General features: G+C 42.8%; 1 protein-coding gene across 1 annotated transcript in view; it reads left to right on the top strand.

Moving 5' to 3' along the window:
* The window catches only part of PPP3R1 (protein phosphatase 3 regulatory subunit B, alpha), a 311,110-nt gene that overhangs the window by 97,996 nt on the left and 196,939 nt on the right, over positions 1–16,175 (top strand). The window contains exon 2 of the mRNA XM_069234278.1: positions 7,144–7,183. Coding sequence (XP_069090379.1) covers positions 7,144–7,183 — 40 coding nt within the window. The remainder of the gene's footprint in view (positions 1–7,143; positions 7,184–16,175) is intronic.

The following is a 16,175-nucleotide window of genomic DNA, read 5'->3' as shown; positions in this document are numbered from 1 at the left end:
AACACTGAGAGACTCGTGGTCTCTCTTTCTCTCTCATCCCTCTTCACCCATTTATCTGTTTAAATGTCACTCACATATTGCTACTGACCACCACAACCTGAATCAGTAGGCCATACAACTTAAGCCATTTGCTCTCTGCATGGTCAGTCAGCATTTTCTTTATGCACATGTGTACTTCTAATTTCGCCTAAAAAGTATTCCACTTCACTGTCAGTGCTGCTAGCTTAATCTCTGAATTAATTTCCGTTTTTATTAAAAACAAAATAAATACAAAACTATTTGGTGACCAGTCTTTTTTTTTTTTTTTTTTTTATTTCTTAAAAAAAAAAAAAAAGAACCTTTAAAGAGGAGCTTTTAGCGGACCCATTACCCTTGGTTCGCTTAATTGTCCCTCTTATTTTTCTCCATTACATTGGTGATCGCGTCAGTCTATTTCAACTGGGCTTCGTTTCATCTGCCTGTGCTTTTCTTCCCTGCAACATGGACCGTGTACTGATTGATTTATTGACTAAAGTTCTTCTGTGCTGCTTGCGCTCCGATTTTCTTTTCCCTTTTGCCTGCAAGACAATTTGAAGCCATCAGAGTTGAAGCTTGCACTTCCCAGTCTTTTCGAGAGCTGGATTCAAACCACTAGCAATATAGAAACTTTGTGGCATGTAACCAGTTTTCGAAATATACGTTTCGGTAGCCTGTCACTTTTATTGATGATGGAGCTGTAAACATACTCCATGCAGCCATCTTTCTTTTCTTAGCTCTTTATACAGAGGACATTAAAGAATGAATGGTAATTCTAGTTACTGGTTATTGATATAAATTGTTTGTCTCCCCCCCCCACCCCCCCCTTTAAGTTATTTTTCCTAAACTGTATACACTAGGGTAAGCAACTGCCTTTATATTCAAAACAACATTTTGTGATAGGCCACTTTAAAATGTCACAAAAGAATCCCTAAAAAGCCTGTTTGGCAGCTACTGGTTTTTGAAGCCTAATTAATTATCTTGCAGCTTTAGGGAAAAGGGCAGGATTTGTACGGGTAGGCTTCATGCTGGACTTAGTGTTTGTTCTACTTCTAAATGTAGCTAGTGAAATCTCTCCTCCACACCCTTGATCCTCTTGAACAGTGCTTCCCTGCCCTTTCACATAAATGTGAAATCTGATATTTGCAAAGGGAATCCTTCAAGGGAAGCACTGCTCTCTTGGCAAGTTGTGTAATTGAATACCAGACCACAGACCTTGAGCTACTATTAGGTGCATGATTTGAAAATAAAGTGATATTTTTAAACATTAGTCTTAAATGTGTGGCTCATGTTTTGAAGTGTCTAGCAGACATCTGGTAGGCATTGTGAGGACGAAGTAGAATAAGACAGTTGTCTAATAAAACCAAACCACTTGGTTGAAATGTTAACTAACACACGCAAAACAGTGATCTTTTTTTCCCCAGTATGTCTTTATTTATTTTTATTTGTGCATAGAAATCTGTGGAAGACGAGTGTCATCCATGGTTCCAGGCATAATTTCAGTAAGTCATTATACAAATAAACTGATAAAGGAACCATACAAGACCCCCCGAACAAAAGATAGCAGGTACATGATCAAATGTTATGAATGTTGTGGATTATGCATTCGCAAACAGTAATGCAACAAAGTAAAAAAGCACAACCTTAAGAACTAAAGAGTCCTGTCACTGTTGAGCGGTAAGATCTTAATATTTCATGTTAGCTATATATTAATTATGTGCAAAATACATGCTGATTCAATGAGTTCCAATGAGCGTACATAGACATGCCAACATGCTCTGTAATCAGTATGCAGATTAGCGTTAGCTCTATATAGTGTACTATGTAAAATGTATAATGTGAGAGGAAGAACAGCATAACAAAGCATTATGCTGGAAGGAGTGCACTTATCACAGAGACTCCCACAGGTACTTTCAAACCGACCTGATACACCTTAATACTGTGCTACCACAGTGCCATGTAAGAGAATAGATCGTTCAGGGATGTCCATGATCTGATTTGGCCTCTAGGGACATAAACATTTCCCAGTTCCCTTCCTTCACCTCATTGGTTGTGTGATACACACGGTGTCTATTTCAGCTTTGGACCAATTCTTCAAGTCCATAGCCAGGTGCATTTATCAGAGCGCCTTGGTGACTTCCACGCAATGGCTATGCGTCTCATGGCCAGATGGAATTCCAAATCAACACAGTACATCACATATATTTATTATGTTTTGTCCTGGTCAAAACCACCCAGTATGGCATGGAACTGATACTACAGTAAGCGTTTTACCAGTTACTTCAGTTGTTTCTGGGCACTTGCTCCCAAAGGATTGAGATATCTTGGCACAACATTATAATATGATAGAAATCGGCATCTTTACCTGTGCATTTAGTGTTTTTTTTTTTTTCCTTGACATACTTTCTCATCTGATTAACCCTTAGCTCCTAAACAACCCTCTCCCAACCTCCCTGTTAGGGCACCATAACTATTTTTTCCCCCATAAGATATCCTCGCCAAATTTGCGTTGTTTTTTCCCAACATCCGTGGGATTCTAAAGATGCCCAGGGTTTGTGCATTCCCCTTGAGGGGACTAAGAACATTAGGTAAAATTTAGCAAAAGCTTCAGCTTTTGAGAAAAATAGCGGAAAGAGTGCTCCAGATAAAAGTGCCTTTTTTTTTTTTTAACCTAAAAATGGCATCCGCGAATAGTTTGCTATACTTAATCACCATCTTCCCAGTTTTCAGAAAGATGCAGGGCTGAATCAAAAAAAACGAATTTTGTAACACAGTTTTGGTATTTTTCTAAGACTTTTAGTGGTAGACAACTTAAAGTCAATGAAAGACATGAGTCTTCCTGTGTTTGTCTGACGATACGCCTTGTATGTTGCCCTCTTGACCAGGTGGGTAAACAGTTACTTATACCAATTCTGAGTTTTACAGCTGAAGAGCCTGGTCGTTCTTATCCGCTCCATCCATGTACTTGTTATAATCAAGTATACAGATGGGCTTGTGAAGTTCAGCCATCTGACCACAAACTGTAATTTGGGGTGGGCCTATCAGAGAACGTGACTGTGAGCAGATTTCTGGAACTTCTGTGGGAATCCTTTGCGGCAACAACAAACTGTGCCACATGCCACTGTGCCAGCTTTGCACAGCTCACTGAACAGCTTTACTCCTGTATATAAAGTGTCCAAAGGAGGGTTATAACCTTTGTGGATGGGCTAGCTCTCATGCAGTCTTTCCTGTGACTCCTAGCGTGGGAGGGCAGCCTACAAGGTTTAGAGTGGAATCCTTCCTTGTATACGTTATGTTATGTTATTTTTATTTGTACCGCGCACAGCTGCCCCAGCAAAGGGGCGTCCCGGCGCTTTGAGAAGGTAAACACAACACAGCACTAAAAGCGGGCAAAAGAAGACAAAACACAACAGATAAGCTTAGACAAATAAAAAGGTCTTAATAGCCCGCCTAAACTGAAGGAGCTCATCAATGGCCCGGATTTGTGGAGGAAGAGAATTCCACCAACTCGCTGCCAGGACTCGAAAAGAGCGGCCCCCAATCCTGCTCAGCTTAAAGCGCGGAACCACTGCTAAGTTCTGGCCTAACGATCTAAGAGTGCGAGAGGGAACATAAGGAATCAGCAATTTCTCCATGATTTGCGGGGAAGTACCCTTTAAGATTTTAAATGCAAAACAGAGAACCTTAAATCTAATCCTCTGCTGCACAGGGAGCCAGTGGAGAGAGCGCAGAGTATTGGACACCGAACATCGCCTGGGGAGACCAGTCACCAGTCTGGCCGCAGCGTTTTGAACCCGCTGGAGCTGCCGAAATTCTGACTGGTTTATCCCCGCCAGTAGGGAGTTGGCATAGTCCAACCTAGACAGCACTGATGCTTGAACCACCAGCTGTCTTGTAGGTGCATCAAAGAATTTGAGGATAGGTCGAAGTCCTCTGATGATGCCATAGCAAGAAGCCGCCACCTTCTTGGTATGACAGATGAAACTCAGAGAAGAATCAAACCATACCCCCAAGTTTTTTATCTCTGCCGCTGGGAGGGGAGTCACACCCAACTCCGAAGGCCACCATTTATCATCCCACAAAACCACCTGTTTACCAACCACCATAATCTCCGTCTTTTTGGTGTTTAACTGGAGACAGTTGGATTTCATCCAGTTAGCCACTTCCCGCAGACCATCACAAAACCTGGGAGCCTCCAGGTCTGAGTCCCCACTCAGTGTGTACACTCTCAAACTGCACATATAGCCAGTAGAGGTTTCACACAGCATGTAAAGCTTGTTGCCATAGTAAGCTCTTTTGCTCTCAATATACTGCCTCATCAGCAGCTGCCCTTTGTTAATGACCAAGGACTCATCAACGACTATCTTCTTTTAGGAGTATGAATCTCTGGAAACCTGGCAGACAAATGTTCCATGTAAGGCTGAATTTTGAGCAACCTGACAGTATCCCAGGGTAATGCAGCAGAATTGTCATTGAAATACAGAATTTGTTGCAGTAGCAAAAAACAATCTCTGATTCTGTACGGTGCAAGGATGGGGGTTACCCAAACCGTCCAAGTAGACCAGTAGGTCTGCAAGGTTGGTTTCTGCACTAACCCCATTTTGAACGCAAGGCCCAAAAATATCTTCAGCTCCTCAAGCGTAGTGGGAGTCCACTGGTGTGCCCTAGAATGAGGCCCTAAAGTACGTTCATAATCCCTCAGAAATTATTCAACACACATTTATTTGCTGCATAATTTACTCAAGGAAGTCAACATCCAAAAAGAGATGGACATAGTCAATTGGCAAAAAATTGTCTGTATTGACTTTATATCTAGCGTCCCAGTGAAAGGTGGAATTTGGGGCTGAACTAAATTTGGGGGGGGGGGGAGGGATACTTCATCTGCGCTTGTGCTTGCTGCCGCACGTGCCTGTTCTCTTGGTTGGTCCAACCTGCTACTGTCGCCCCGCTCTACAGACTGCATGTGAAGAGACAGACATCCTGTCCTACAGTATCGCTGGAAGATGACTTGTCGAAATAAACTTCTCCCACTGAAAAACCACTTCCAGTTTCTGCTCGGTTTTCCTCTTCCTCAGATGCCGTTTCAGTCTCTGATCCTACCTCAGAGCTGTACGTCCATACCCTGTTTTAGGGCCTGGGCAGCAATGGGAAATGTGTGGTGCACTGCCATCTCATATGGACGAGGGGAGGCTGGGAGAGATGCTTTAGCGATTCTGCGTCTCCCCCACCCTTTTGGTTTAAAAAAAAAAAAAAGCAATCTTCTGGTGCTTGCAATGGAGTATCCTTTTCAGCAACCCCCACACCCCCCGTTGTCGGACAGTTGCACAAGAGTAAGTGTGAAATTAATCAAAGGGCTATGGCTTTGGAAACATTTTTTAGTTTTGTTTGAGTTAATTAATATGAAGAAAACCTGTAGATGGTAATATTTAGCGTGAAAAGCGTAGTCAGTTACACAAAGCCTTTCTTCCTAATATAATGTCCTCAGCTACGATATCTTCCTCTGTTCATTTGAGAGATATAGTCTGTTTTGAGTTAGCAGAAATATGAATGACTAGATATAGGAACAGAACCGCAAAACTCAAACGTGAAGAGGTTTTTAAATTTAATATGTGAAATTCTGTTAATATGTTTTGGGATTGATGAGGTAATTCCTTAAAAGATCTTAGATGGTTTTCATTAGCCATAACATAACCCAGTAGAGAAGGGGGGTGTCCTAGAGAGTGAATTAAAATCCCTTCCCAAATGTTGACTGGTCACTTTTAAATTGCTTATTGATATGTTCAGGTGTTATTTTGGAACTGATGAGTTGAAACCTTTGCCCAAACAGTGTTAACAGGTGTGCAAATGACAAAAAAGTAAGTAATACCTTGAAAAAGTGCTCTGCATTATGCAGGCTAATTTACGTTTTGTTGCTGCATAATGTACTCAATCCTGCTTCAAAATATGGTCCACCCCTGCCACATAATTCCAGTGTCACTGATTATATGGCACTGTTAAAGCTGGAAATACTAAATTGACCCACAGAGCTGTTAACCTGGTGTATTTAGTTGTGTTAAACAACTGTTGCATGACCCACCATCATATAGGAGCTACAACTTGAATAATATTTAACCTATTTTTTTTTAAAATGGTTCAACAAGTTAAACTATGCTAAGTAATTTGCAGGTGGAAATCAGATACTGAAATGTCTCTGAATCTAGGCTACCCACAGCTAAAAGCGAGTGAGTTGAATGGAATCTTGCTCCCCTGTAATCTTGAGGAAAGTTCGGTCTCACTAGGCCCCTTTGCTGTGAATTGTGTGAGAGAACCAGGGAAGCAATTGTGGACACTTTGCTATCCCAAATGAAGCTAGAAATACAAGCTACCCCCTTTCTCAGAATAACACAATTTCCTTACACTTTAACTATTTAAGAATTTGAGTTATTCTGAACAGCTAATCTATTTAGCATAGGCTTGCTGATCTTTATTTGAAAGTGAGTGGGACAAAATAACCATTGGTGATCGATAGGAGATATTCAGGAAATACTTGGGCTAAGTTTTTTTTCTGCAGGAAATTGAACAAATGAATGTATTCCTAGTGGCTGACCCCTTCAAGTTTGAGTTGTTTTACATAGACTTGTAATTCTGAATTCTAAGACATTAGATATGTGATCATTAACTCTTCTTGCTTCTACAGAAAATGGTCAACAGTTTGATTTCTTACTTGGAACATTTGATCCGAGTGGCTCTTTTTATTAGTTGTCCTTGTTACACTAGGCTTCCATCTGTAACCTGCCCCATTTCATTACATTGCTGCTTTCAGCGCTTGATCTCTCCATTGATGGTTCTTTGTTTTCATCTTGTAAGACATGTGACTGATGATAGATTCCATCCTTTACACTGCAGCCGTGTATCTTTAATGGGCCCACTTCTAAATCTGGAGGCAGACCTCAGAGAGAAAAGGGAATAGTAAAATGGTTTCTCTCAATATGAACAGTGTAACTCATGAAGTGCAATGATTTTTTTCTCTATATAATCTATTAATTGTAAAGCAGCCACTAAAAATTGCTCTTTCGTGTTTTTTGTTGTTGTTTTTTTAACTGTGTTTTCCTTAGTATGCTAAATGTGCCCCTGTTTCTTGTATTTCAGGGAAACGAGGCAAGCTACCCCCTGGAAATGTGCTCGCATTGTAAGTCTGAAAGTGCATGTTAAAGTTAGTAAACTTTTATTTTAATGGAAGCATGTAATACTATCAAAAATGAAATGCATCTGAAATAAGTAGGCGATCCACTGTGAACTGTACAGTAAAGGTGACTTCGCATTTTTAAAAGTGATATGTTCTCTGGTATTTAAGTTGTGACTTATCATCCTTTGTGACATCAGCCTTTCCAGTTGTTAATTTGTTTACGCATTTGCACTCCTTTTGCTCCCTATTCGCCATCCTTCTGTTGGGTAGGCATTTTAAGGGGGTGCATCCACCTCTTCTCCCCTTCCTTCTTTTAGTCCAGTGCATGGGTGTTCCTCCTCAGTCATATATAGGGCCAGCAGTGTGAGGGTGTCACGTTAGTGAAAGTTTTCAGCATTTACAGGCTGCAGTTGAAGAGAGAGAAGTGATTTGTATTGCTGCTGTGCAAGTCTGTGTATGTGGATGTTTTCTCATGTTGCTTTTTCTGTTTCTGCCTGTCTGGTGTACGTTATGACGACGAGGATGCTCCCTCCCCAGCTTGCCACTAAGGGCAGGCGCCAACTATAGTGAGGTTACTTACAGCCAATAAAAAAAGCGTAAACCTCCTCTGGTCTCATTGCGCCGAGTACTATTTCACTGGTTCCTTGACTGATTACCTTGACGGATTCCATACCACACTATTGTGCTAACAGGAGCCTAAAGCAACTAATAGCCAGAGGAGAAAGGGAACGTTTGGGGCGGCGGTGGGGAGAGGGGGTTTATTAGTTGTGAACATGCACTTCTGAGGAGGATCTACACTTTATGCAGAAAGCCACAGAGCGTGAGGTGCATAAAGTGCTGTGAAAAACAAATGACATGCTCATGAGTCTCCTCTCTCCATACCCTTGTTGTAATAGATAAATTTAACCTCCGGTGACCAATAACAAACAGAAATGTCATTTGTCATAACTCAGCCACTTTCAGACACCATAATTTGGTAAATGTAAAGGGACTCTTATTACTTTGATATAGTTTAAAATGTCAGTAGAGTGATGGGTTTCTAAACAACTATGTATGATTTACTTGTTCACCACAAATTCCTACCACTTTTAAACAGTCTCAGAAACTTTGTAAGTTTATTTTCAAATATTCAGATTTGCCATAACATGATACCTAAGTCAATATATACAGGGAGTGCAGAATTATTAGGCAAGTTGTATTTTTGAGGATTAATTTTATTATTGAACAACAACCATGTTCTCAATGAACCCAAAAAACTCATTAATATCAAAGCTGAATATTTTTGGAAGTAGTTTTTAGTTTGTTTTTAGTTTTAGCTATGTTAGGGGGATATCTGTGTGTGCAGGTGACTATTACTGTGCATAATTATTAGGCAACTTAACAAAAAACAAATATATACCCATTTCAATTATTTATTATTACCAGTGAAACCAATACAACATCTCAACATTCACAAATATACATTTCTGACATTCAAAAACAAAACAAAAACAAATCAGTGACCAATATAGCCACCTTTCTTTGCAAGGACACTCAAAAGCCTGCCATCCATGGATTCTGTCAGTGTTTTGATCTGTTCACCATCAACATTGCGTGCAGCAGCAACCACAGCCTCCCAGACACTGTTCAGAGAGGTGTACTGTTTTCCCTCCTTGTAAATCTCACATTTGATGATGGACCACAGGTTCTCAATGGGGTTCAGATCAGGTGAACAAGGAGGCCATGTCATTAGATTTCCTTCTTTTATACCCTTTCTTGCCAGCCACGCTGTGGAGTACTTGGACGCGTGTGATGGAGCATTGACCTGCATGAAAATCATGTTTTTCTTGAAGGATGCAGACTTCTTCCTGTACCACTGCTTGAAGAAGGTGTCTTCCAGGAACTGGCAGTAGGACTGGGAGTTGAGCTTGACTCCATCCTCAACCCGAAAAGGCCCCACAAGCTCATCTTTGATGATACCAGCCCAAACCAGTACTCCACCTCCACCTTGCTGGCGTCTGAGTCGGACTGGAGCTCTCTCCCCTTTACCAATCCAGCCACGGGCCCATCCATCTGGCCCATCAAGACTCACTCTCATTTCATCAGTCCATAAAACCTTAGAAAAATCAGTCTTGAGATATTTCTTGGCCCAGTCTTGACGTTTCAGCTTGTGTGTCTTGTTCAGTGGTGGTCGTCTTTCAGCCTTTCTTACCTTGGCCATGTCTCTGAGTATTGCACACCTTGTGCTTTTGGGCACTCCAGTGATGTTGCAGCTCTGAAATATGGCCAAACTGGTGGCAAGTGGCATCGTGGCAGCTGCACGCTTGACTTTTCTCAGTTCATGGGCAGTTATTTTGCGCCTTGGTTTTTCCACATGCTTCTTGCGACCCTGTTGACTATTTTGAATGAAACGCTTGATTGTTCGATGATCACGCTTCAGAAGCTTTGCAATTTTAAGAGTGCTGCATCCCTCTGCAAGATATCTCACTATTTTTGACTTTTCGGAGCCTGTCAAGTCCTTCTTTTGACCCATTTTGCCAAAGGAAAGGAAGTTGCCTAATAATTATGCACACCTGATATAGGGTGTTGATGTCATTAGACCACACCCCTTCTCATTACAGAGATGCACATCACCTAATATGCTTAATTGGTAGTAGGCTTTCGAGCCTATACAGCTTGGAGTAAGACAACATGCATAAAGAGGATGATGTGGTCAAAATACTCATTTGCCTAATAATTCTGCACTCCCTGTATAGCCATGAGGGTTTCAAAGAGTAATTTCTGCTCATGTGTCTAATGCCATTTACGAAGTTTCTGAATATTTTATGGTCCGTAATTGCACCGTGAGAAATATTATGTTTAAACAGAAAAAGTTAAAGTCTGATCCCAATCTACCCAAGAATGGGTTTCTGGCAATCTCATCCCACAATCGGACTATAGGATTCACCTCTAAATTGCAAAGAATCCCAAAGCTGCATAGCCTATACGGGCCCTGGTCAATAAATGTTTGAATTCAGATTTCTATCACTAGACAAAGACTGAACAAATACAATCTTAATGGAAGACCAGCCAATAGAAAACCTCCTCTTCATAAAAAGAACATTGATATGTGGCTTGAGTTTGCAATGCAGCAACTGAAGGAACCTAAAGACTGTTAAGACAAAATACTGAGGGAAGTTTAGGCCACGGTGGAGTTGTCTGCCTGTCTTGCACAATTTCATGTTTGGTGAAACCAGACACTGTATCATGCCTGTTAGAAATGGGGTCTCTAGTTGGCAGTCTGTTTGCACCCTGTCTAAGTAGGGACCCTCCCTCTAGTCAGGATAAGGGGGATACCTGCACAGATAACCCCTGCACACCCCCTTGGTAGCTTGGCACGAGCAGTCAGGCTTATCTCGGAAGCAATGTGTAAAGCATTTGCACATAACACACAGTAATAAATGAAAACACTACAAAAGGAGACCACACTAGTTTTAGAAAATTAGTCACTCGATCCCGTGACTCGAAAAGACTCCTTCAAAGAAAAACAACTTTTAACACTCCGAGCCCAACACTAAATGACAGGACCTGTGCATAGCATGTGAATCTGCAGCGAAACATGCCACAAACAGATTTACACTGGGTAAGTGACATTTTCCATATATATATATATATATATATATATATATATATATATATATATATATATATATATATATATAACAAGACCAAATATGATAAAAATCCAACATACAATAATAAAAATATGAATGTGATAAGATTTACTCAGAAATACAGTTGATAGCTCCACCTGGGGCTATCACGGCGTTGTGAGCAACAAAACCAACAGTTCAGGCCGGCCACAGCATTGTGGACCAGTTATGGAGTCAGGGAGATCTGCAACAGTAACTTTTGGCATTGCAGGGTTTGTGATCCTCACTTTGAGCGGCGTTGCGGTGTCAGTTCCGGAGTCTGTGCAGGAGTCATCAGGCCCTTGAAGTCACAGGCGTTGCTGATCGAACTCTGGGCTGATGAAATCAAGAGCTCTGGCGTGGATGGCGTTGAGGCTGTGGTGTGAAGCGGGACGATGTGACGTCCAGTGCCCACAGGTCACGGTGTAGGCAGCGGCTCAGTGACAGCGTCCAGCGGTGTCGGTGAGACCAGGGCTGCGGTGTGAAGCGGGGCAGTGCAACGTGCGGTGTCACCAGGTCATGGTGCAGGCAGTGGCATTGTCGTTGCGGGAGCGCTGTGGTCGGTAGGCCCAAGCTGGCGGTGCAGGACTGAACGGTGCTTCGTGACACCCACGAGTGATGTCCACAGGCCACGGTGCAGGCAGGTATGTCCGTTGACACTGGAGTCAATGGTGCTGGCGTCGGGCCGGGTCTGTGGTGCGGGATGGGATGGTGCTTTGCACCGTGGCCTGTAGACACCGCTCGTGAGGAGCGCAGACAGTGGCGCTGGTGTCGGCAGGAGCGGTTGCGGCGGCGTTGGGGATGCCCAGGCCGCAATGCGTCAGTCAGACCAGGGTCGGGGTGCGAAGCTGGGCAGTGTAGCTCCGTGCGGCATCTGCAGGTCACGGTGCAGGCCACTGGCGGCGTTGGCGACGTTGCAGTGGTTTCTCCCTCTGAACAGCACAAAACACACAGTTCCCAGTGCTGGAGGTTGAGGGAACTGAAGTCTTTGTTGTCCCTGAGACTTCCAACAGGAGGCAAGCTCTACTCCAAGTCCTTGGAGAACTTTCTCAAGCAGGATACACAGCAATTTCACTCTTTGCACTCTTTTCAGGCAGAAGCAGCGAAGTCCAGCAAACCAAAACAGCAAAGGGACAGTAATCCCGCTTAAGCTCTTCTCCTAGGCAGAGGTTCCTCTTCATTCCAGAAAGATTTTAAAACTCTGTTTTTTTTGGTTCAGTACTTACACCCCTTTCTGCCCTTGAAGTTGGCAAACTTCAAAGCAAAGCCTCAAGTGTTTGCAAAATCCTTCCTTGTCCAGGCTAGGCCCCAGACACACACAAGGGTTGGAGACTGTATTGTGTGAGGGCAGGCACAGTCATTTCAGGTGTAAGTGACCACTCCTCCCTCCACTCTAGCTCAGATGGCTCATCAGGATATGCAGGCTACGTCCCAGCTCCCTTTGTGTCACTCACTGTCTAGAGGAGAGGCAGAGTTTTTCTAGAGTTTATGTTGTATGACTGTTAAGCAATTCTAATATGTTAATCTTTGTAGATTTGTTTACTTGGGCTTGTAGGTTGAAGTCCCCAGGTGTGTTGCTACAGAGCCTATTTTTGCAACCTGTTGTAAGTAGCAGAATATATAAATAGCTATTCTAGTTGGGAGCCTGCCATAGTGTATTTATGGTGCACGTTTGCTATGTTTTTAAAGTATTTTTTTAAACTTTCCTGGTCATATAGGTGGGGGCTTATAGTAGTATCCCCACCTGTGTTTTGGTGTTTTTGGGGGTTTAACAGGTGGTACACATGGTGTGATTTAATAGATTGCAGGTACTGTTTTTTAATTAATTTTTCTTATGTGTAGGTATTATTTAACAACACTGAGTCCTTATGATGATCTGATGGACCTCTGACTGCCACTACAGGCCAAAACGTCAACATTACCTTCTCATTTGACAAGCTGAATTGAAGGTCCATGACATTGCTTGAACTGGGACTAAAAACCAGGCAATTATTGTGCAGATCTGTGTCATGAGGAGGGTTATAACCCCTTGCTGGATCTGCAGTTGGGATTCAATCTTATGATCTAAAGGGGTTATATACAGTGTTGTTGTTTATGAAATGGACATTTGTTGAAATTGTTGTACTTTTTTGACCTTCCTAAATCCTATTGAGTAATATATTAGATTTTAACAGTACAGAGTTGTCTTATTCATTAATTGAAGACTGGGTAATATGTACGCTTACTATTTCTAAATAATTCCTCTGGGAGCATTTTTAAGTGAGATACTTTCTAAAAGTGTCATTTTCAAACTCCTAATCTAAAAAACAACTTCACTAAAAGATATATCTTTCAATTGTGAGTTCAGAGACCCCAAACTCCATATTTCCATCTGCCCTCAAAGGGAATCTGCGCTTAAAAGTTATTTAAAGACAGCCCACATGTTAACCCATGAGGGAGATAGGCCTTGCAACAGTGAAAACTGAATTTGGAAAGAATTTCACTGTTCGGACACGTAAGACACACCAGTATATGTCCTACTGTTTAAATACACTGCACCCTGCCCATGGGGCTACATTGGGCCTACCTTATGGGTGCCTTACATGTACCAAAAGGGAAGGTTTGGGCCAGGCAAGTGGGTACACTTGCCAAGTCGAATTGGCAGTTTAAAACTGCAGACACTGCAGTGACAGGTGTGAGCCATGTTTATAGGGCTACTAATGTGGGTGGCACAACCAGTGCTGCAGGCCCACTAGTAACATTTTAATTTACAGGCCCCTGGGTACCTCTAGTGCACTGTACTAGGGACTTACCAGTAAATCAAAAATGCCAGTCATGGATAGCCCAATAACCAATACATACATTTACATAGGGACCACTTGCACTTTAGCACTGATCAGCAGTGGTAAAGTGCGCAGAGACAATAAACCAGCAAAATCGGAGTCCAGTGTACCGTAAAAACAGGAGGTCAGAAGGCAAAAAGACAGGGGAGACATGCCAAAAAGCTGTCAGGTCTAACAACGCCGTTAACCTCTTTGCAACCATCAAGCGTTGTGTTGAAGGGGTGATGATTTAGGTCTACTTTGCGGCAGCAATACCTGGACGCACCGTAACAATTCAACCCACCATGATGAATTGCTCTACATACAAGCACATTTGAGAGGAAAATGCAAGTCCATCTGTCCAATAGCTAAAGCTTAGCTAAACATGCAGTGCAATAAGTCAGTGATCCAAAACACACCAGTAAATCTACAGCTGAATACCTGGAAAAAATCAAGTTTTTGAATTTGCAGGTTAATTTTATTTAATTTTTTTAATAAACAATTTTTATTGGCTTTAATACAGAAACCGTAGAGTATAGCAAAGACAGCACAACCACAGAACTAGAAAAGAAAAAGAACAGTCAGTATGCAAGTATAGTGACAGTGGATGCCCCAGCTGAGAATGCTCCCACCATTTACCCCAAATCAGAGCATGCTTTGAAGGGCATCCCCTGAGCTCATATATAGCCTCTCCTGCTGGGTGCACTAGTCCATTCTGTGACACCAGTGAGGCAGTGTGGGGGGCTCAGAAGCTCTCCAGCGGGTAACCATGTCTCATTTAGCCACTATGGTAGCTCGCCCTCGAGCCTCCAGCACCCACCGAAATACCCAAAAGCAGCACCTGTGATGAAAGTTCCACCTCCCGTCTCAGTACCACTGACAGTGCTGCAGCTACAGCGGTCCAGTACAGTGTTATCAGAGGACAGGTCCAAACCATGTGGTAAAAGTCCAAAGTTTTTTGTGAGCAACGAAATCATGCTGGACTGGAAAGGAGACCCACATTACACCGCCAATCAGGAGTGAGATAAGCACTGTTGAAATTGTTTGGTGCAACATACTAAGTCTGGAGGAGATCGTGATGACCCAGGGGGCCATCACCGCATCACACCAATCCTCCAGCTGTCTTAGCCAGTCCTCCCTTCGGGTCTGAAGGTGTTCCAGTGTAGAGGGGGCATTAATAATCTGTGTGCAGCATATCTGCGAGACACCAACCTTCCCCAGTGAACCCATCAGGATCTTAGCCTCCAGGATCTACATTCAGGAAGAAGCATGCCATATGGAATGTGGGTATGCAGAGGGTGTTGCAATTGTAGCTGTATGTGAAATTGTTTTGAGGATAGCACATACGCAGGTTCGAGTTCCTGAAAAGAGTATAGTTGTGTACCAGACGTCACCCAGTTGTGAGATGCCTATAGTATCCCAACGAGTGAAGCCCCCATCACAACCATTTCACCCAACCATGTACCCTACCAGAGGGGAGTCTGTTGGGTGAGTTTGGAGTTCCCTCTGGTGTGACGAAGCACATACTGCCATATGGCAGCAGAGTCACTATTGCCATATAACATGACCGTGATCCATTGAAACCCCATCGAGGTCAGTTCCACCATGTATTCTGGGTTGGAGCATCCCCCACTGAACCAGTCATTTATCTTCAGAAGCTGTGATGTGAGGTAATAAAGATAAAAGCTGGCTATACCAAGGCTGCCATCATACAGAGCACGTTGACAATTCACAAAGGCTAGGTGTGGCCTATGGTTGTACCAGAGAAAGGAGATAGCCACTGAATTCATTTTGCTGAGCCAATGGCGGGTTATCAGTTGTGGAATGTTCTGAAAGAGGTATACAAATCTTGGCAACACAGCTCTGCGATGGGGACAGCGGCACCAGTATCAACGTGGCGGGGTTAATGTGTAGTCCAGATGCCTCAGCAAAGAGCTGGAGACAGCGAGGGACGCTTGTTTTAAGGTTGGAAAGAAACAGGATAACATAATCTGCGTATAGCTCAATGCGGTCCTCTTGTCCTATGGTCCACTCCCAGCACCGCACCTGCGCATCACAATGAAGAAGCTTAAGGGGCTTAATGGCCAGGGAAAAAAGGAGGGGGAGGGACAAGGGGCAGACCTGTCGAGTCCCATGGCATATGGGTAACTCATTAGAGACTGCAGCATTAATCTGTACCTACGCAATAAGATTAGACGAAAGCACCCGAACAAAGCTACGAAAGCGAGGACCAATCCCCACCCAGGCCTCAAATTCTGCTCGCCCACTCGCTGTGGCGTGTCATAATTTATCAGTCGAGCTATTTCTAGGACTTGCACGAGACGATTCTGGTGAGTTGACAAAAGAACAGGTGTTCTGTTCAGTGAATTTACATCTTTTTTTTTTTTTGTCACATTTGCTCTGTGCTGAGAGACAGAGGTCAAAAGTCAGTTTGTCTTACAATTACTTTTCCTTCTGACTGCAAAGTTCCAGGATTCTGTCTGTTTTTTCCTAACAAACAACATTTAAATATCTAAGTCAACTGTACAAACATTTCAAAATACA

The sequence above is a fragment of the Pleurodeles waltl genome, chromosome 5 (genome assembly GCF_031143425.1).
Source record: "Pleurodeles waltl isolate 20211129_DDA chromosome 5, aPleWal1.hap1.20221129, whole genome shotgun sequence".
Taxonomy (NCBI): Eukaryota; Metazoa; Chordata; class Amphibia; order Caudata; family Salamandridae; genus Pleurodeles; species Pleurodeles waltl.
Note: the sequence above shows the minus strand (reverse complement) of the source record. Positions and strands in the feature narration are given on the sequence as shown.